At 39.0% G+C, this 20,000-nt stretch overlaps 3 protein-coding genes and 2 long non-coding RNA genes across 13 annotated transcripts in view; 4 read left to right on the top strand and 1 right to left on the bottom strand.

The window, feature by feature from the left end:
• Positions 1-1,110, top strand: part of LOC116055804 (M-phase phosphoprotein 6-like) — a 6,172-nt gene extending 5,062 nt beyond the window's left edge. Inside the window, exon 6 of the mRNA XM_031307847.2 lies at positions 628-1,110. Coding sequence (XP_031163707.1) covers positions 628-766 — 139 coding nt within the window. The 3' untranslated portion in view covers positions 767-1,110. The remainder of the gene's footprint in view (positions 1-627) is intronic.
• Positions 1-3,576, top strand: part of LOC118495492 — a 13,576-nt gene extending 10,000 nt beyond the window's left edge. Inside the window, exons 2-3 of the long non-coding RNA XR_004897933.1 lie at positions 3,008-3,011; positions 3,442-3,576. This is a non-coding gene — a long non-coding RNA (uncharacterized LOC118495492). The remainder of the gene's footprint in view (positions 1-3,007; positions 3,012-3,441) is intronic.
• The window catches only part of LOC116055826, a 34,008-nt gene extending 17,427 nt beyond the window's left edge, over positions 1-16,581 (bottom strand). The window contains exon 1 of the long non-coding RNA XR_004106412.2: positions 16,343-16,581. This is a non-coding gene — a long non-coding RNA (uncharacterized LOC116055826). The remainder of the gene's footprint in view (positions 1-16,342) is intronic.
• LOC116055803 overlaps positions 1-20,000 on the top strand; it is a 102,240-nt gene that overhangs the window by 37,519 nt on the left and 44,721 nt on the right. For 2 of the 9 annotated variants that reach the window (XM_036003500.1, XM_036003499.1), the window contains exon 2: positions 7,156-7,205. In XM_036003500.1, coding sequence (XP_035859393.1) covers positions 7,156-7,205 — 50 coding nt within the window. Of the gene's footprint in view, positions 1-3,580; positions 3,710-6,494; positions 6,530-7,155; positions 7,206-7,289; positions 7,685-9,570; positions 9,800-20,000 lie in introns of those variants that run through there. The other 7 variants (XM_036003506.1, XM_031307845.2, XM_036003502.1 and 4 more) reach the window with 7 other exon arrangements.
• Positions 12,162-15,739, top strand: LOC116055797. Its single transcript, XM_031307832.2, has 5 exons — positions 12,162-12,278; positions 12,398-12,417; positions 13,564-13,675; positions 14,212-14,385; positions 14,837-15,739. The coding sequence occupies exons 1-5, from the start codon at positions 12,276-12,278 to the stop codon at positions 15,467-15,469; spliced, it is 942 nt and encodes a 313-aa protein (XP_031163692.1). The 5' UTR covers positions 12,162-12,275; the 3' UTR covers positions 15,470-15,739.

Here is a 20,000-nt window from a genome sequence, read left to right as displayed (position 1 = left end):
ACTGGCCCCTAAACCACCAGGGTACAAGCAGCCCAAAGTCTAGTTTTACTGGCCCCTCAACAAATGTAATCATTTAAAAAATCTTTTGATAAAACTTTTATTTTATTTCAAAGCATCCAAAAACATGTCAAACTGTCTCAAAACAAACCGAGCATCAAAACCATAAACCAGTAAAAGAAAAGATCCGAAGCATGGAGCTCTGACCTGATCTCTGATAGTCTGATGGTTATATTATAATAATTATCTGACAGACACTAAAATTTAAAAACGTAAACAACAACAAAAGCAGCCAATAAAATGACTAAAATCTGTCAAATGTTGGAAAATAAAACCGTGAAGAACTCAGTTCCTCCAGATCAGATCACATTAGTCTGATGGTTATATTATAATAATTATAATAATAATCTGATAGAACATTAGTCTGATGGTTATATTATTATAATAATTATAATAATAATCTGATAGAACATTAGTCTGATGGTTATATTATTATAATAATTATAATAACCTGATAGAACATTATTCTGTTATATTAATATAATAATATAATAATTGATAGAATTTATGATCATAATAATGTGTCGGAGGAAACTCCCTGACTCTACATCTCTTCTTCTTCTTCTTCAGGTACGAGAGTTTGGTGGAAAGCATGAAGAAGAAGTTTGCGAAGAAGCGCGAGAGAGCGGCGCCAGAAGAAGAAGAAGACGTGAACCACAACGCCGTGGAAACGACCACGAAGAGGAAGTTCCTGAAGCCGCAGGACTGAAGGACTCTGCTCATTGGATGGTTTTTAGAGGGTTTTAAGGCTGCTTGGATGTTATACATCCTGTTTTATAGAGAGGTGTATCTTTGACATGACTCAGCGTTTTACAGTCTGTGCTGCAGCATGACTCAGCGTTTTTACAGTCTGTGCTGCAGGATGACTCAGCGTTTTTACAGTCTGTGCTACAGGATGACTCAGCGTTTTACAGTCTGTGCTGCAGGATGACTCAGCGTTTTTACAGTCTGTGCTGTAGGATGACTCAGCGTTTTTAGTCTGTGCTGCAGGATGACTCAGCGTTTTACAGTCTGCTGCAGGATGAGGTGTCATTAAATACACAGCTCAGTGGATCCAGGTGTGATTTCTTTAACCGTCACAGAAAGGGTCCAACACGCTTCAGAAGCATCAAAAGACTCTGATAAAAGCACTGAAAAGAGGTTTGAAACGCTGAGTAAAAGGCAACAACGTGTCAAGAAAGGCTTCGACAAAAACACCGAAAACATGTTAAAGGTGTTGGCAAAAGAGCTTTAAATAATCTTTAAAAACGTTGAATAAAGGTGGAGAAATGAAGGGTCAAATCACTTGACCCGTTTTCAAAGTTTCTTTATCAGAAATATGTTCTGCCATTCAATATAATAACATGGTTTCAGAACAGTTTCCTGACTAAACATCAACATATATTCATCTGAGCTTCACTAGAGTGAAAATAATTCATCATTTCTGCCTATTTTACTCCAGAATAAGGTATAATTTCATGTACAGTAAATGGGGTTAATTGGCCATGAATTAAAAATATTAAGTGTAAAACTATTGTAATAAGTTGGCTAGGTCCACAAAAGAATTGGGTGATTCTATACTTTATGCTTTATAAAAAGGCAGAACAGACGGAGTTAATTTAGTTGGAGGACAACAAGTGGTGGACAGGAAGACAGCAGGAGGGTGAAGGGTCAGAGACAGCTTTTAAAGCTATAGTACGGAGTTTCTGTCTCCCCCAGGAGGAATTCTAAGTAATGACAACAACACTGTCGGCACGTCAACGTGATACGAGCCTCTCCCCCTCCTCCACACAGCTGCTAGTAACCATGGAGACACAGAGGATTAAAAAACATGGCGGAGTCTGCAGAAGAGGTCATTATCTTCAGTCTCCTGACGCGCCGATCTTCTCAACATATTCATCCTGAGAGATCCAGAGAGAGTTGTGTGGAGCTGATAGTCCTAATTGAAGAGCTCATATTGGGCTCATTTTCAGGTTCATAATTGTATTTAGAGGTTGTACCAGAATAGGCTTACATGGTTTAATTCTGTATTTTAGTTGTACTGCACATTGCTGCAGCTCCTCTTTTCACCCTGTGTTCAGGTCTCTGTTTTAGCTACAGAGTGAGACCTCTCACTGCTGTAACATCTTTGTTGGCAGTCGCACATGCTCAGTAGCTAGGTAAGATCACATGATCAGTAGCTAGGTAAGATCACATGATCAGTAGCTAGGTAAGATCACACGATCAGTAGCTAGGTAAGATCACATGCTCGGTAGCTAGGTAAGACCACATGATCAGTAGCTAGGTAAGGACTACATGAGCTAGCTAGCTGTTTCTCCAACTTCAGTAGTACAAGGCAGGATTAGCCGGGAGACTTCTTCTAAACGAGGGCACACTTCCAACTTTGTGTGAATACCTGCAGAACAGGGACATGGAAGTAGTTCTTTTGGAGATTATGGTGAACTAGTGTGTGTTGTAGCAGTGTTTTGCCATTGAGAATGAGCTAGCATGCTAATGGTTAGCCCCCTAGCCCCCTCGTCTCAGCTAGTGACGTGAGTCGCTTCCGAAGCTTTTCAACGGTGTAGTACGACGTCCGCTGGGGGCGTATTGCGTATTACGGAGCTGATTTCAACTGCCAGTGTGAAGGCGGCGTTAGAACATCTCTAAATAACACCAAGAATTCACTCTCATACAGCACACATTAACTCACTATTTCTTCTATCATATATTATATGTTCACACATCAGGAGCCCAATAACTATGTACACATAGCCAGGATTTATGGGGGGGCTTTTTACAAGTTTTTGTTCCTTTTTAAAGGTTTTTGTCACATTTTCAGACATTTTTGCTGTTTTTTTCAGAGTTTTCGTCGCCTTTTTGGTATATGACGTATAAGTGTCTTTACTACTTTAAGACCGTCCAGCACCCACATAGTTTAAACAGCAAATACACCTGCACCCATCTGTGGCCCATGGGCATGCTGATCTTACAGGGAGGTGTGTTCAGGTGCATTCTGGGCATGCTGGTCTTACAGGGAGGTGTGTTCAGTTGCATTCTGGGTGTGCTGGTCTTACAGGGAGGTGTGTTCAGGTGCATTGTGGGCGTGCTGGTTTTACAGGGAGGTGTGTTCAGGTGCATTCTGGGCGTGCTGGTCTTACAGGGAGGTGTGTTCAGGTGCATTCTGGGCGTGCTGGTCTTACAGGGAGGTGTGTTCAGGTGCATTCTGGGAGTATTGCTATCTTGAGGCAGTGGGAAGTGATCGCGCCATTGACCAACAAAAACCTGGTCTAAAGTCAATAATGCAGCATTTCATTGTTATTTTAACAGAGCATTAGTAAAATGATCCTAGGCTCGTGCACAGCAGCACACACACATGCAGAAGATTACAAATAAAAATATTACGGTACAAATCCTCCATCATAATAGCTGCTTTCTACCAGCAGATAGACTTTATTCTCCCTGTAGGAGATGATTTCTACCAGCAGATAGACTTTATTCTCCCTGTAGGAGATGCTTTCTACCAGTAGATGGCAACATTTCCACAGTTTTCCCATGAACAAATGACTGATAGAAAATGCTGCAATATCTGAAGAGCACTTGAAGGCAGCACAGAGAGGGAGTGTCTCCAACATGTTCCTGCTGTTGTCATATCTCCGTGAGGACGGTGAAGACTTCAGTCTACTCTTCAGCTCAGGTAACATCTTATTTCAGCTGGTCTGATGAGGAGTTCTCTCACCTTTTCAATGGATTAGTTTCAGTCTTAACTATCTCTGTTAAAACAATGTAGTCACATTATTGAAAATAACTGCTGCTTTGTTTTTGTGCCTTTTACGTAGCTTACTGAACATTGTTTAGAATTTAACTTTCTGAAACATTTGCTTTGAGATGAAAAGAACAAAGAGGGAATATGTTTCTGCTGATTCTTTGTTCTGACGCCACATTTATTAGTGTTGCGGCTGTAAGCAGTCCAACAAAGTGCTGCTGCGAGAGACTGAATACATATTTATTCTACTTCGTTTAAGAATGCTTGATTGTGATTGGCTGGGAGGAGGGCATTAACCCGGCAGGTTGCCCGCTGACTGAACACAGCGTCATCAAATAGTAGATCAATACACCGCTTGTATTTTTTTTCTATCACAGAAATTTCAAACATGATCGTCCATTGTAAAAATAAACCTTGTTTAAAAAAGTTTCTAAAATGTGTCGGAAATCTATCGGAGGGTCAGTCGATACGTAGTTTCACAAGCGAGATACAACGTAGCAACTACGTTATTAACTAACGTTAGTGATCGGATACGACATAGCAACTACGTTATTAAACTAACGTTAGTGATCGGATACGACGTAGCAACTACGTTATTAAACTAACGTTAGTGATCGGATACAATGTAGCAACTACGTTATTAAACTAACGTTAGTGATCGGATACGTTATTAAACTAACGTTAGTGATCAGATACGTTATTAAACTAACGTTAGTGATTGGATACGACGTAGCAACTACGTTATTAAACTAACGTTAGTGATCAGATACGACGTAGCAACTACGTTATTAAACTAACGTTAGTGATCAGATACGTTATTAAACTAACGTTAGTGATTGGATACGACGTAGCAACTACGTTATTAAACTAACGTTAGTGATCAGATACGACGTAGCAACTACATTATTAAACTAACGTTAGTGATCGGATACGACGTAGCGACTACGTTATTAAACTAACGTTAGTGATCAGATACGACGTAGCGACTACGTTATTAAACTAACGTTAGTGATCGGATACGACGTAGCAACTACGTTATTAAACTAACGTTAGTGATCGGATACGACGTAGCAACTACGTTATTAAACTAACGTTAGTGATCGGATACGACGTAGCAACTATGTTATTAAACTAACGTTAGTGATCGGATATGACGTAGCAACTACGTTATTAAACTAACGTTAGTGATCGGATACGACGTAGCAACTATGTTATTAAACTAACGTTAGTGATCGGATACGACGTAGCAACTACGTTATTAAACTAACGTTAGTGATCAGTTGCAGCCTTGTGTGGTTGCTATAGAAACTAATTAACGTTAACTACAATTGAGCTAACGTTATTCGCCGTAGTTCTAAACATTACAGTGTTTTAAAAATGGACAAATTCATTGTCAATTTCAATATATTTGGAGTAGGGAAGACATTTGAGGACTGGTTAAAGAGCGACGAGGACGACGGAATGACAACAGAGAAAGACGAGGCCCAGGGTCCCGTTAACGAGATCTGACAGATGAGGAGCTGTGTACAGTTGAAGACGGGGCCCTTGAATCAAACACCAAAAAGGCAGCTGCCTTTGCTGTCAAGGTTTCCACCAAGTGGAAGAGCCACCAGAAGGATAGACTGACAGTGACAACTGACCCGGACTGTAGTTGCTATAGAAACTAATTAGCTACAGCTGAGCTAACGTTATTCACCGTAGTTCTAAAGGGGACTACTTTTTGAGAAACAAAACAGAGTATACATTTAATAAGCATGCAATACGAATAAGAAAAAGCATAATTATTAAAGTATTTAAATTGTGTTGGCAAGCAAGAAGTAGAATAAACGGGATAATCACCGAGAGGCAGGGCAATAAACAGTTTGATATGCTCGGCTTGTGGGCATATCAAACTGTTTATTGCCCTGCCTTGAGGTGATTATCCCTTACATATAGTATAGGCCTGCTTAACTTTTATTATAGTTGTGAAAAAACAAAAAAATCTGAATTTAAGGCGATCATTTTACCAATCTTCTGTTAACTCTTGTGTTGTCTGTCCCTCGACCAACAACTCGCAACTTTTTGTTTTTCTGGATCAAAATTCAAAATTAAAACTTTTTAGTCCTATTTTTTGACACTTTTGTCATTTTTTCAACCGTTTTTCTAATTTTTTTTCCACATTTTTGTCACTTTATCTGATGTTTTTGTCGATTTTATTTTGGCGCTTTTTGACCTTTTTGTTGTTTTTCTCCTACTTTACAAAAAACATTCTTTCATCAATATTTTTTTTCAAATGCTATCAAATTGAATAAAACACCCATAGTCGATGAAAGTAGTGAACTGATCATGTTTTTTACTTGTGAAGAGCGTTGTATGGAACTATCCACCTTATTTTTTTTGGACAGTGTGGTTGACAGAAACCCAAATTTCTCATATGGAAACTTTTATAAAATGGGTCAGATTTGACCCGAGGACAACAGGAGGGTTAAGAAGATGTCTGAGTTCTGAGTTTAAAGTCAGAATTCAGATTTGTTTCCCTCAGAACTCACATGTGACCACCCAGTGTTTTTAATTTAAAAGGGTTTTTAGTGTTTTGTCTTTCAATAAAAAATAACGGCCCAGAATCTATATTCATATTTCATTCTATTGTAATCTCATTACTTTCAGTACATGAATAAATGTTTGAAGTATTTTTCCACCATTACTTTTAACGATGAACACATTTTGTTTTCTACAGAGACTCAGAATGGCGACAAGTCGAGTGGCCATCCGGTAAGAAGCAGTTATCTTTTCTGTTCAGGGAAGATTAAATGATTATTGAATGACAGACACGTATTGAAGTTATACTTAATAATTGACAAATCCGCCCCCTTGTTCTCAATGGCAAAACACTGCTACAACACACACTAGTTCACCATAATCTACAAAAGAACTACTTCCATGTCCCTGTTCTGCAGGTATTCCACACAAAGTTGGAAGTGCGCCCTCGTTTAGAAGAAGTCTCTCGGCTAATCCTGCCTTGTACTACTGAAGTTAGAGAAATAGCTAGCTAGCTGATGTAATCTTTACCTAGCTACTGCACGTAGCCATAAAAACATCGTGTTTTTTGAAAATTAAACCATGTAAACCTATTCTGGTACAACCTCAAATTACAATTATGAACCTGAAAATGAGCATAATATGGGCACTTTAAATAAGTTTCAAATAAAGTGTTACATGGTGGGACTCATTGACTTTATTTAAATATCTTATTAATCCATTTATTTATGTGTAGTCTGTTTGATTTTAGTTGGTTTTCTAATTGATTTAATTAGTTCAGTGTGCCATAACATCCCCAAAAAACGCTCTCTGTTGTTGTTAACTCACTTTTGTTGTTAAATCACTTTTCTACCTTTCAGGTCAGCTGATCAGCTGTTGGCTCTGCTTAAGGAAAGCACCAAAGTAAAAGGTAGACTACACACATCATAAAACTATCTATGGTTAGTGTTTGACATGATCCATCCTAATTCCTCTTGTCTGTCATTGGTTGCAGAGCCAGATTACCAGAAAGATTACCTGAAATGGGTTTCAGTCTTTGTGTCCAAGAATAAGAAGACCATCACCTTAAAGAATCCAGCTGGTGCCAGGTTGAAGATAGGAGGCCTGGAAGACACCGTCTACAAAGGGAATCATGGCATGTTGAATGGGTGGGGGAAATTCTACCTTCCTAAGATAGTAAAGATGGAGGTTGTAGGAGTAGTGGAGGGGACGTCGTGCCCGTGTGATCAGCTGGTCCTGATGACCTGTGAGGACAGAAAGCTGTATGCCTTCGATGGAGAGGAAGAGGAGCTGCACATGGTGGCTGAGAGCCTGGAGAAGCTCGGTGAGAAGGGACTGATGTATCCGGCATCACAGAGCTACTACAAAGGAGAGGCCTTCAAAGATATGGTGAGAGGTTAAGGCAATTCAATTTCAATTTCAATTTCAATTTATTTACAGTATCAAATCATAACAAGAGTTATCTCAAGACACTTCACAGATAGAGTAGGTCTAGACCACACTCTATAATTTACAAAGACCCAACAATTCCAGTAATTCCCCCAAGAGCATTTAGTGCAACAGTGGCAAGGAAAAACTCCCTTTTAGGGAGAAACCTGGGACAGACCCAGACTCTTGGTAGGCGGTGTCTGAAGGTGCCGGTTGGGGGTGTGATGAACAGTGGAAATAATAGTCACAATAAAGATAATGGAACTATGACTAGAAATAGTAGTTGTAGTAGTTCATGGCGTAACAGGGCCCTGTAATGCCCTGCAGAGCACTGCAGGTCATTACAGGGCATAGCAGAGCATAGCAGGACGTCGAGCAGGACCCTAATCCAAGGAAAACTGCGGGGCAAGAAAAGATAAGGACTCCGGGGGAATAAGCTCCCCAGAGCTAAGTTAGTAACAAGCATTTCTGGGACATAGATGCACACAGATGGAAAGAGAGAGAAAGAGAGAGGAGAGAGAAGCTCAGTGTGTCAAAGGAAGTCCCCCAGCAGTCTCAAACTGTAACAGCATAACTAAGAGCTGGTGCAAGGCAAACCTGAGCCAGTTCAATAAGGGTTGGTAGATGAATCTGACGACTATGAGGAGAAGCAGAGAAGAGAAGGTGTGCCATGTCTGCTATACACCCTCCCCCGCTGGTCTAGGCGAACGCTGCAACTCCTCACTCCCTAACTATAAGCTTTATCAAAGAGGAGAGTTTTTAGTTTACTCTTAAATGTGGTGACAGTGTCTGCCTCCCAAACCCAGACTGGGAGCTGGTTCCACAGGAGAGGAGCCTGATAGCTCCCATTCTACTTTTAGAGACTCTAGAAACCACAAGTAACTCTGCATTCTGGGAGCACAGTGCTCTAGTGGGACAATAAGGTACTAAGAGCTCTTCTATGTATGATGGTGATTGACCATTTAGAGCTTTGTAGGTCAGGAGAAGGATTTTAAATTCAATCCTGGATTTTACAGGAAGCCAATGCAGAGAAGCTAATACAGGAGAAATGTGATCTCTTTTCTTAGTTCTTGTCAGAACACGTGCTGCAGCATTCTGGATCAGCTGGAGAGTCTTAAGGGACTTATTTGGGCATCCTGATAGTAAAGAATTACAGTAGTCCAGCCTGGAAGTAACGAATGCATGGACTAGTTTTTCAGCATCGGTTTGAGACAGGATGTTCCTGATTTTGGCAATGTTACGAAGATGGAAAAAGGCTGTTCTAGAGGTTTGTTTTAGATGGCGTTAAAGGATAGATCCTGATCAAACATAACTCCTAGATTTCTGACAGTAGTGCTGGAGGCCAGGGCAATACCATCCAGAGTAAATATATCTCTGCATAATGAGGTTCGGAGGTGTTTGGGGCCCAGCACAATAACTTCAGTTTTGTCTGAGTTTAACATCAGGTCATCCAGGATTCTGTCTCTACTATTATATGGACTATGGACTGTCTGATTTCTCAGAACTCTATGCACTTTATTTGCTAATGCACTTTAATAATGGACTAAACATGATCATACTGCATTCTGTGTTTTATGTCTTTTGTAAGCACTGCTATAAAGATGAAGCACTTTTAATGATTGCACTACTGGTTAGATGTTAAACTGCATTTCATTGTACTAGTTGTTCTTACTTGTGCAATGACAATGAAGTTGAATCTTATCTTATCTTATCTTAGCGTAGAAGCTTTTATCTAATTCCATGTAGTTGGGTAATAAGAATTCGAAAGTTATTAAAGAATGGTCTGTTGTGCTTGTTGACTCTGATGATTCACCACTTGATTTTCTGATATTTTCTTTGGTGTGTAGACGGAGAAGGACTGGGACAAAGTGAGGAGTGGTAAAGTGGGGAAGAAGCTGGAAGCCGATCATCTTAAACTGGTGGCATCAAAAAAGTCCAAACTTCTGGAGAATCTCAAATCAGCCAAAGCTGCTGCCTGAGCTGTTGTTTCTCTATGTGTTAGGAGGAAAATAAAAAGGTGTGAGGGTTCAGGTACCCTGTACATTTAATCTTTGGTCTATATCTTTACTATCCATGGAGCCATTTCTGGCCCAAAATGTTTTTAAAGAAATGTGTCTGAGAGCGTGCGCTCCATGTTTAAAAGGCTCAGTCCTTCCTGTCTTTACTGCATGTCACCCCCCCCCCTCTCTCTCGCTCTTCTTTATTGTCTTCAGCTGTCCTGTCAAATAAAGGCCCAATATGCCCCAAAAACAGAAAGAAATCCTTTTGGAGCTGCAAAACATATTTGAGCTTAAAATTAAGTTAGTTTCTCTCTGCAGCTCAATCAGTGATAATGATAATCCAGCAGCGTTGGCAGTGAAAGCAAATTCATCTTGCCTCTGTCCTACTTCTTTATTAAGATTTGGACTCTATAGCTAGTCTAAGGACACTCAGGACAGACGACTTTAAGCCTTAAACAACAATAAATGACAGAAGTGTTAGTGAGAGCGTCAGGGAGCCTCTGCAGAGGGCTGAAGGCTGCAGACTCCTGGTCTCCATTCACCAGGTTGGTGGAGTTTTAGGACTCTTTAGTTACATAAGTCAGTTAAAGCTTTTTGTTTCAGAGAGATTATTCAGGACAGATTTATTATATTGTTTCCTCCTCCACATTATGAAAAGCTTTCTGTTTGCAAGATGAACTATTAATAAAACATGTTATTCTGACTTCTACTCTGACTCCTTCAAATCATTGGTTGGTAACAACAGAAACTTTGGGTAACTGTAGGTTAGTTCTCTAACATTATCTAGAGCTCCATTAGCAAAAACAGGAGAAGACATTCAGGATCAAAACCTAATTCATCATTTATTAAAAAACATTCATGTAGCTGTCTCACCAGTGTTTTCAACTGAATACATAAATAGAAATTAATCACTTCTGATAAATCACTAAGAAGACGTGGTGATGTCTGAAGTCAAACAAGGTCAATCTAAAGTAGATTAAACTCTAGGACGCTTAGAAATACGTATACATATATATATATATATATATATATATATATATATATATATACATATATATATATATATATATATATATATATATATAATGTATATATATATATGTATATATATATGTATATATGTATATGTATATATATATATATATATATATATATATATATATATATATATGTGTATATATATATATATATGTGTATATATATATATATATATATATATATATATATATATATATATATATATATATGTGTATATGTATGTATGTATGTATGTATGTATATGTATGTTTTAGACACAGATAGACTATGTTACTAGTAATGGTGCAAAATGATTTGAAATTACATTTTTCTTTAATTAAAAAAACTTCTTTTTGCATAAGGGAGGACCCCTAAACCCCCCCACTAAATACGTACCCCTAAGTCTTCTACAAACTGAGGGAAAACAGTATGTTTACTTACATATTTTATATAGTATTTAAGTAGGTTGGATATATTTATTCACTACTTGATCTACATTCTTTCCTGAGTTTATTTCTTGAGTAGTGTGTTCTTATATTTTATTTTATTTTAGCTCATGATTTGGGATGTTTTGAGGAAGCTTTACTCAAACATGAACTCAAAGTACTCATGGTTGTCAAATCATTACTTTTTGCTTACTGTTCAGTTTCAGTTTAGCTTTTTTGATACCACACCCGAGTACGTGGGAATGTGTCTAATGCAAGATATCATAACTAGTCATGTGACTTTCTGTCAGTGCTCTTTTACTGGCACACCCACCTTCCCAAAGTCCTGCCAAGAACACTGTTAATCTTTAACGGGTTTGACTTCCTCAGAACTGATCAAAACATTGCATGGGAACATGTTGAAGATCAACTTTCCTCATTTAATGTTATCGCTGCTGACTCAACACACATTTACTCTTGAAACAGCATTCATTAATTGCATGTAGTACTTTCAGGAATGTAAAACAATCAATAGTATCTCATACATGAGAACAATATGTTAATGAATACAACTGGTATCTTAATCATAATTATTTTGATACCACACCCGAGTACGCAGGAGTCTGTCTAATGCAAGATACAGTAGCTAGTCATGTGACTTTGTGTTTTACTGGCACACACTCCTACATATGTACAAAGACTTCTTCTCTATGAAGGAGTGAGCAAACTGACTCCCACTATTAATCTCTCATCGTTCTGTTCTGGGTGCATTCAACGCAACAAAGTAAGGCGCGGTCGTTTGAATATCAGAGCTTCAGTTCCTAGTAGTAGTGTTACCCCCCCCGACTCATTTCCTGGTTCTCCTTCTCCATAAACAACATGAAATCAAGGAGAGGGTTAACTTTTCAAACACACACACACACACACACACACACACACACACATGCCGGCCCTGCTATTCTCTTAAAGAGACAGACTTATGAACTACAGAGAAAGCTCTGCGTGGAGTCTCCACACAACCATAACTCAAGTTTTAAGGCGTGGTCGTTTGAAATATCAGAGAGCACAGCTTCAGTTCCTTCTTTCTATTTCATTCACTCATAACTAACAATGGTGAGTAGCTGCTTTGACATGAATGTTTGAATATTTGACAGCATTATGATCCAATTCTACATGATTAAATTCATTCATGTTGTTGTGTTGTAATGTACCTTTATTTCTGATTGCATCAGGCTGCTGCTGAACTGCAGAGGTGAGTCAAAAAGATCGAAACATGTTATTTTAATTCTTGACAAAATGTATATATTGAAATCCACAAACGACTTAATATAGAGGATTATATTCAAGAGAAACTTATGAAAGGTAAAGACAAAAGAGACCCTAAATTATAATATAAAACTTTTTTTAAATTTTTTTTATCAGTTTTGGTGTTTGAAGTGAGTTTCTGTTAGTGACAGAGGACAAACAATGACAGGTTCAAAGAGCTTGAAACAGGCTTAATATCCTGTGTGTCTGTCGCCAATGCTACGCACCTGGAACCCCGTCAAGGAAAGGGTTAACAGAAACGCAATGTTGGCACATCAGAGGAGGTTGTGCCAGACTCCCGGTTGGGAAGTTTAACGTTAGTAGTCCCCAGAGAAGAAGTTGGTAATTTCATGGCGCAGCTTAGAACCCAAATGAAAAACGTAAGCAACTAAAATTGCTGAATGTTAGAACATTGTGTCAAACTGGTTGTTATTACTGAGATTTATAAAGTGTCAGGTTTAGTTCCATCATAGTGTCAAAAAACGTTAGCTGACGTTGTTGTTCAGTAGCTCAAAGATTATCGGCTAATGAAGTTACTGATTTAGCGGGGGGGGTGGGGGGGCTTTTGCATGCACTAAATCCGTGTCACATTCTCATTAGGGGCTAAGTCCCCCTAAAGGTCTGATCCTAGAACCACCCTGTTAGGGGCTGAGTCCCCCTAAAGGTCTGATCCTAGAACCACCCTGTTAGGGGCTGACCCCCCTAAAGGTCTGATCCTAGAACCACCCTGTTAGGGGCTGACCCCCCTAAAGGTCTGATCCTAGAACCACCCTGTTAGGGGCTGACCCCCCTAAAGGTCTGATCCTAGAATCGCCCTGTTAGGGGCTGACCCCCCTAAAGGTCTGATCCTAGAATCGCCCTGTTAGGGGCTGACCCCCCTAAAGGTCTGATCCTAGAATCGCCCCAGGTTGAGACTGATATTATCTAAAACTTAAAGAAGTGTTGAAGTCTGATTTTTGTTGCTGTGTTTGAATGTAGTATTTAACATTTATGTATGTAGATATATGGATCTATTGTATCTTTGATTTACTCAAACACATTATCGCTGCATTCTGCTTTTTAATTCTCCATTTTTACATGTTTATTATTTTAGACGAGAAGAATTCCTGGTAGAGGGAGAGTCTTTCAGACAGAATGCTTTCCTGATTATCAATGAAATGGTTGCCATGGAGAGGCAGAGACCTAATAGGGTGTTAGTGGATGAGGTATGTCTGATGGAGACTTTTTATTAACTATTGAAATGTGTGTGTGAACATAATGCATGACCCTGTCAGTGTATTTAGTTACTATAAATCTTCTCAGTTCAGCCTGTTCTCATGATGTTTGGCTCCTTGTCCACTAAACTTTAGCCGGCGTCATGTGACCCGCCTAATAGACCTTTTTCCCAGCAGACATGTTGACATGTCATAGCAGGAAAAGCACAGGTGTATTCAAAACCATTAATGATGGCTGCATTCCACTTAGGAGAGGTCCTGGTATTGAGCATGATGACTCACTGAAATAGCTCACTGGGACACCTGATGGAACTGAGCCATCATTAAGGTTATCAATTCCAGCTGTGCTTTTCCTACTATGACAAGTTAAAATGTCTGCTGTGAAAAAGGTCTATTTCATATTCTTAGGAATTGATGTGCACAACTTTTCGTAGGATATGGTAGGAACCCGTTCATGAGAATGTGTTGCTCGGTTACACACAACACACACAATGATATATCTCTCTGAATGTGTTTTGACTTCACAGGTTCTTCACAGCATCTTCTTTTTGGGAAAGATCAACACGCCGCCATATTCACCAGAAAGGATTCTGAGTGATGCTGATTTGATAAGGGAATTTAAGATCCGATTCCCTCTACCTTTTGAGAAATGTTCCTCTCAGGTACCCAGGAGGAGTCCATTTTCATGTGTGCTCGACATGGTAAGAGGACAGTTTCTCAAAAGATAACAATTCTTCTTTGTAAAGTTGTAAAGCGTTCTTCCTACTTCACCTAAACGTCTCCAAATATTACAGATTGTTATTAATCTCTCAGTAGAGCTGTGCTAGTAATTAAACATTGATTATGATTTTAATTCCGGCTCCTAACGATCACAAAAACAGAGTAATCGTGGAAAAAGATTATTTTACACATTACGTTCAAACTGTTTGATTGATTTAACAGCTTTCACTGTTTATTATCTTCAATAAATGCAACATCTTTCTAAAAGTCAGCGAGGAATCCTGTTAGATAATCCTGATTTTAATAGTGACTAAAGTAATCATGATTATGATTGTTTCTATGATCCAGCAGCCGTGCTGTACATTAACAGACACAAAGCATGACTCAGTGAATGATTGGATGCATCAGCAAATTGATAATATTTTCTTGCAGGTTGTCGACCTGACTGGACAAGTCAATGAAGGAGCAATCAGACAGAAGCTGCAACAGCTCGTCGGTGAACTGAGGGGGGATATTAACAAAAAGCCTCTGGTCTCCAAAACCATCTGTGTCTCTCAGAGCAATCCCCCAGGTTCAGTCAGGTACTACGGAGTCTCCATGTCCACTGATGGCGCTGTACCAAAGAAAATCCTGATTGGTGCTTCCTGTCTCAGCAAGTGGGAAAGATATGTAGCTGACGCAGTGATGACCTACTATCCAGAGCCAAATACTAGGCCATTTGTCAAAAAGACATATTTCGATGGAACCATCAAAGTTCCAGAGAATGTCCGGTGCGAAACGTTTGATCTCTATGACGGAGGATTAAAGCCTCCTTGTAAGTCATGTGGTGAGTTGTTTGGTTTGGCAACAACTGAAACAAGGGGATTCATCCACGGCAACTGTGCCGAAGCTGAAAGTCTGAGCAAATTGTTTAAAGGTGATGAAGCAGTTAGAGGTCAAGTACCAGCACCAACTGGTGGTGACAGAGAGAGGGCTATAACAAGCATCCATGATGCTCTTAAACGTTTTGTGCGCGCCTTTCAGGGATTTAGTCAATGGACAGATAGTTTTTACACACCACAGTAAGCCAGATCTTAAGAAGAGAAAGACTGAATCAGGGCAGGGACGATGTGCTTTAGTCCTGATTTGCTTTAGTCCTGATACACGAGTGTGATTTTCATTTATTGTTATTCAATAGGAGTATTGGGATCTTCTTTTCCTTCTTTAACAAAAACAAAAGTTTAATAAAACACGTCTAGAGACGATATATCAGGAGATATTTCTAAAAACTAACATGTTTTCTAAGAAGAATGACATCACATGTCAGTCAGTCTGATGTTGATTTACTTTGTAAAGAAGAACATAACATGGATCTTCTGCTTTTTGCTTTTGTTTTTCCGACCCCTAGATTGAAAATGAAATATTGATGCGTAGACTTCATACGGTCCTTTATTACCCAGTGACCAGATCTCCTTTAAGATGATTCTTTATCAAACAGCAGAGATCAGTGTAGAAGTTGTTACTGAACGTGGAGGTCATGTGATCACAGCTGTTAATATTTCCTGCTAATGCTCCAGCTACTTACTACCATAACAATAAAGATATGAATGCATCTACCAAGATGATGATATTAATGATATTAATAGTGACTGTCCTATCTGAAGCTGATGTTCTTCTCTGGGATTCTGGCTGTTCTGACTTTATCTTCATGGCTGAATGAACTAATTAGAGTCTCTTCACATCAAATCTAATGAAATGTGTCAACTGTTGGAGTAAAGCATGCAGAAGATGGAAACCATAAATCTATCATGTTGTTGACAATAAAATGATGCTGATGAAAACTCTGGTTCATAACTAGTTGTGATTTGATCTCCTAACCTCCTCTCAAGAAGAGATTCTTTGTCTCTGTGAACAAAACTATTTACTTCTTACAAAATAACTCCTGTTGTGGTTTGACACTATAAATAAAGTTGAATTGAATACTGGAGAAATTTCAGAGATAGTTGTTCCCATCAGTCATAGAAACTAACCTTTAACTTCACTTATAGAGACCTGGAACATAACAACCAGGTTGTAATGCACTGTTTCATATTTCAACATCAAGAAATACAGCAAGTAAAGCCGGGAGACTTGTTTCATAAAAAACAGTTATTGTGCAACTTTTAATAACTGTGAGAAAGGGAGTGTTCACTTGTATAGGAACCACTCCTGTTAAAGAATGTTATTGTTCTTGGTAGGAGACACACACACACACACACACACACACACACACACACACACACGCACACAAACTCACGCACACACACACACACACACACACACACACACAGAAACACACTGACACACACACACACACTCACGCACACACACACAGAAACACACACACACACACACACACTCACGCACACACACACAGAAACACACTGACACACACACACACACAAAAACACACACACACACACACACACACACACACACACACACACACACACACACACACTCTCTCTACTAACCAAAAAATGAACTAAACAGGCTTTCCAACGATATAAGATGTATTGCCAAAAGCATTGTTACCACAGAGAAATAATCTCCCAAACACAAATTTCCTTACTTTTTCTGCTAAATTTATTTTGACTAATTAAAATCAGAGGAAGGTTTGTTGATGGATTATACTTCAACAGATTAAGTCAGGATTCGGTTTTAAAACCATTTTATTATTTTTAACGGCAACAAATAATCACATCTGTGGTCTGGGAAGAAAATGAATTCTATAAAATTAAATAAAACACCCAGAATTCATTCATTTAAGAACGTTGTATGGAATCATTCATGTTATTTTTGGGGCATTTAGGTTGAAAGAAACCATATTTATATGTATAGAAGTTTAGAAAATGGGCCAAATTTGACCCGAGGACAACATGAGGGTTGAGAAAACTCCCCAGTGTGAAAACGGGATTAATAAATGCTGCTGCAAGATGCATATCTTCATCTCTCAGCGTTAATAGTCAGATTTTCTTCACAGTCGATTAGATATGTAGATACCTTATCATTTCATTGAAAACAGGTAAACTTTTGTGATGTCAGGTTGTTAAATGTGAATATTTTCTAGTTTCTTCTCTCCTCTGGGACAGGAAACTGAAGATCTTTGAGTTGTGGACAGAACAAGACATTTGAGGACGTCATCTTGGGCTTTGGGAAATACATGATGAAAATAAATGTTCTAGTTGCAGCTCTTTGAGAAGATTAAGTGGAAGATCATTATACCCTGTTGCAATGGTTCCTGCACACAAGAAGTTAACATGATAACTTATAAAAATCTACTTGAGTGCAGGAGAGGACGGAAGCCTGAAAGCTTCTTCAGAGTCCTCCCCTAATGTTGGAGCCAACGTTATGATTTGGATATTAACTTTTATTTTGATGAATGTTGCATAAATATATTGTTATTGAGAGCAAAGCTAGTCATTATAAACATGTAATATATATATATATATATATATTAGGGTTGTCAGCGTTAACACGTTAATCGCTATGCGATTAAAGGCCGACGCGATGCGATTAATTTTTTTTAATCGCATGCCGGCATTTATTAATTTCTTTTACACTTCACCCGGCTTGGTGTGGTCCTAACAGGCTACTATTTTGACCCTTTGCAGCACCGTTACTGATCATCAAGCTGCCACTTCCTCCTAACACATCCTGCTGCTGCAGGCTGCAGGCGTAATGGAGAAAGACAGCAGCAATGAAATCCTGAATGGTGCTTTTTATTTTCCAAAACTCCCAGACGGCTCGTAGACAAGTCAAAAGTCACATGCACATTGTGTAAAGCCGAATTAAAATATCACTGAAGCACGTCAAGCTTGAGCTACCACCTATGGAGCTAAGCACAGTAGTACAGTTAACGTGATGCTAGATTGACGGCCCTCAGGGGGTGGGGGAGAGATGAATGTTCGGAAATAAGAGGTTGCTGTGGCCCGCCGTACAGGTTAGTTTGACCAGCGGGCAGCAGCGGTGACCGCTCCGCTGTTTTCGCTCCGGGCAGCAAAAAAAAAAACTGGACCAAAAATGTAGTCCAAAAGTTGGACTACATCCAACTTCAATGAAACTCCCAACGCGAGTTCAGAGACTGCTGTGTTTTTGTTGTTGTGGAAACAACAGTGTACTGGACTATCCAGCCTGTTTCTCTGTCGCCAGGTAAGAGTGGAGATGGGCTGTGTTAACACGGACTTGTGCAGAAAAGAGCTGCTCATTAACCGGTGATCACTGGACGTCAGTGAGGAATCAACATTATTTAGGAGTTACTAAACACTATATTGACTCTAGTAAGGATAGAGATTTTTAGTTTTTTAGTTAGGTACTTGGAGGAATTATGCAATTATGACAGATTCACACATTTTCTTTTGTTTACAGTAAATAAATAATTACAAATCTTAAAATCAAGTTCATAAAGTAACTTTCTTTGCATTCATTTGATTCCCAATCAAGATACACTGGTAGAAATTGCTTTCGATTGTTAATATGGACTTAAAAACTGTTCTGAAATGCAAAATAGTAGAATTTTAATCATGTTATAAAATATGTGATTAATCTATTAACTATAGAAATTCAGCGATTAATCGTGACTAAAAAAAATCTATCGTTTGACAGCCCTCAATTTCCTGTTTTATTTTGAAACTTACCTTCTTGTCTCATTTCAGTTGACTTCCTGGTCTTTGTCCTCCTTCCCGCCTGTGTGATTACCTGTCCCCACCCCTATGTGTTGCGCCTGTGTCTCATTGTCTCCCCTGTGTTGTGTACTTAAGTTCAGTCTTTCCTTTTCTCCTGTGCGAGATCGTCTGTTTTCGTTGTGTGCAGCCTTTGAGCGTTTTTCCCTGTTTCCTGTGTTCCTGTTTCTCTCTGATTTTTGACTACTGCTTGTTTTTGGATTTCTCTTTGCCTGTCATTTGTTGGACACTGTTGCCTGTAAGTTTTATTAGTGCTCTAATAAAACCATTGTATTTACCAGCATTTGCGGGTCTATTTCCTGGTGTGTGTGACACATATTTTATACAGAAAAACGATTAAAAAACAAAAATGTATGTATGTGGATTGAAGGTTGTAGGTTCAAACCTGGTGAGCAGCATTGAATTCAAACTTCTAAAACCCAAAACGAAGAAGTCAAATATGACATGAAAGGTACCCGTGTTGGGTTCAAACCTTTTTGTTACCAGAGCAAAATGAAGTAAATACAGAAATATAGTCATAGAAACAATACATGAATACACATTTGTATTTAAATTGTTATATTTAGTACCATTTGTTTGGAAGGGAAACTATGTTTTATGTGCATTTTATGGCATGTACAGACTTTTCAACATACTTAACTATGACTTTTTAAACACACTGTACTGAGTCAGATAGCTCAGGGTGATTAGAGACTCCGCTCATATGCTCTGACACACACACACACACACACACACACAGACACACAGACAGACACACAGACAGACAGACAACTCCTAACATCCTGGTCTCTGGGAGCCGTTGACCCAGCCTGTTTTCTAACATCCTGGTCTCTGGGAGCCGTTGACCCAGCCTGTTTTCTAACATCCTGGTCTCTGGGAGCCGTTGACCCAGCCTG

Source organism: Sander lucioperca, chromosome 7 (genome assembly GCF_008315115.2).
Source record: "Sander lucioperca isolate FBNREF2018 chromosome 7, SLUC_FBN_1.2, whole genome shotgun sequence".
In the NCBI taxonomy this organism is placed as follows: Eukaryota; Metazoa; Chordata; class Actinopteri; order Perciformes; family Percidae; genus Sander; species Sander lucioperca.
This window is presented reverse-complemented; position numbering and strand designations above follow the sequence as displayed.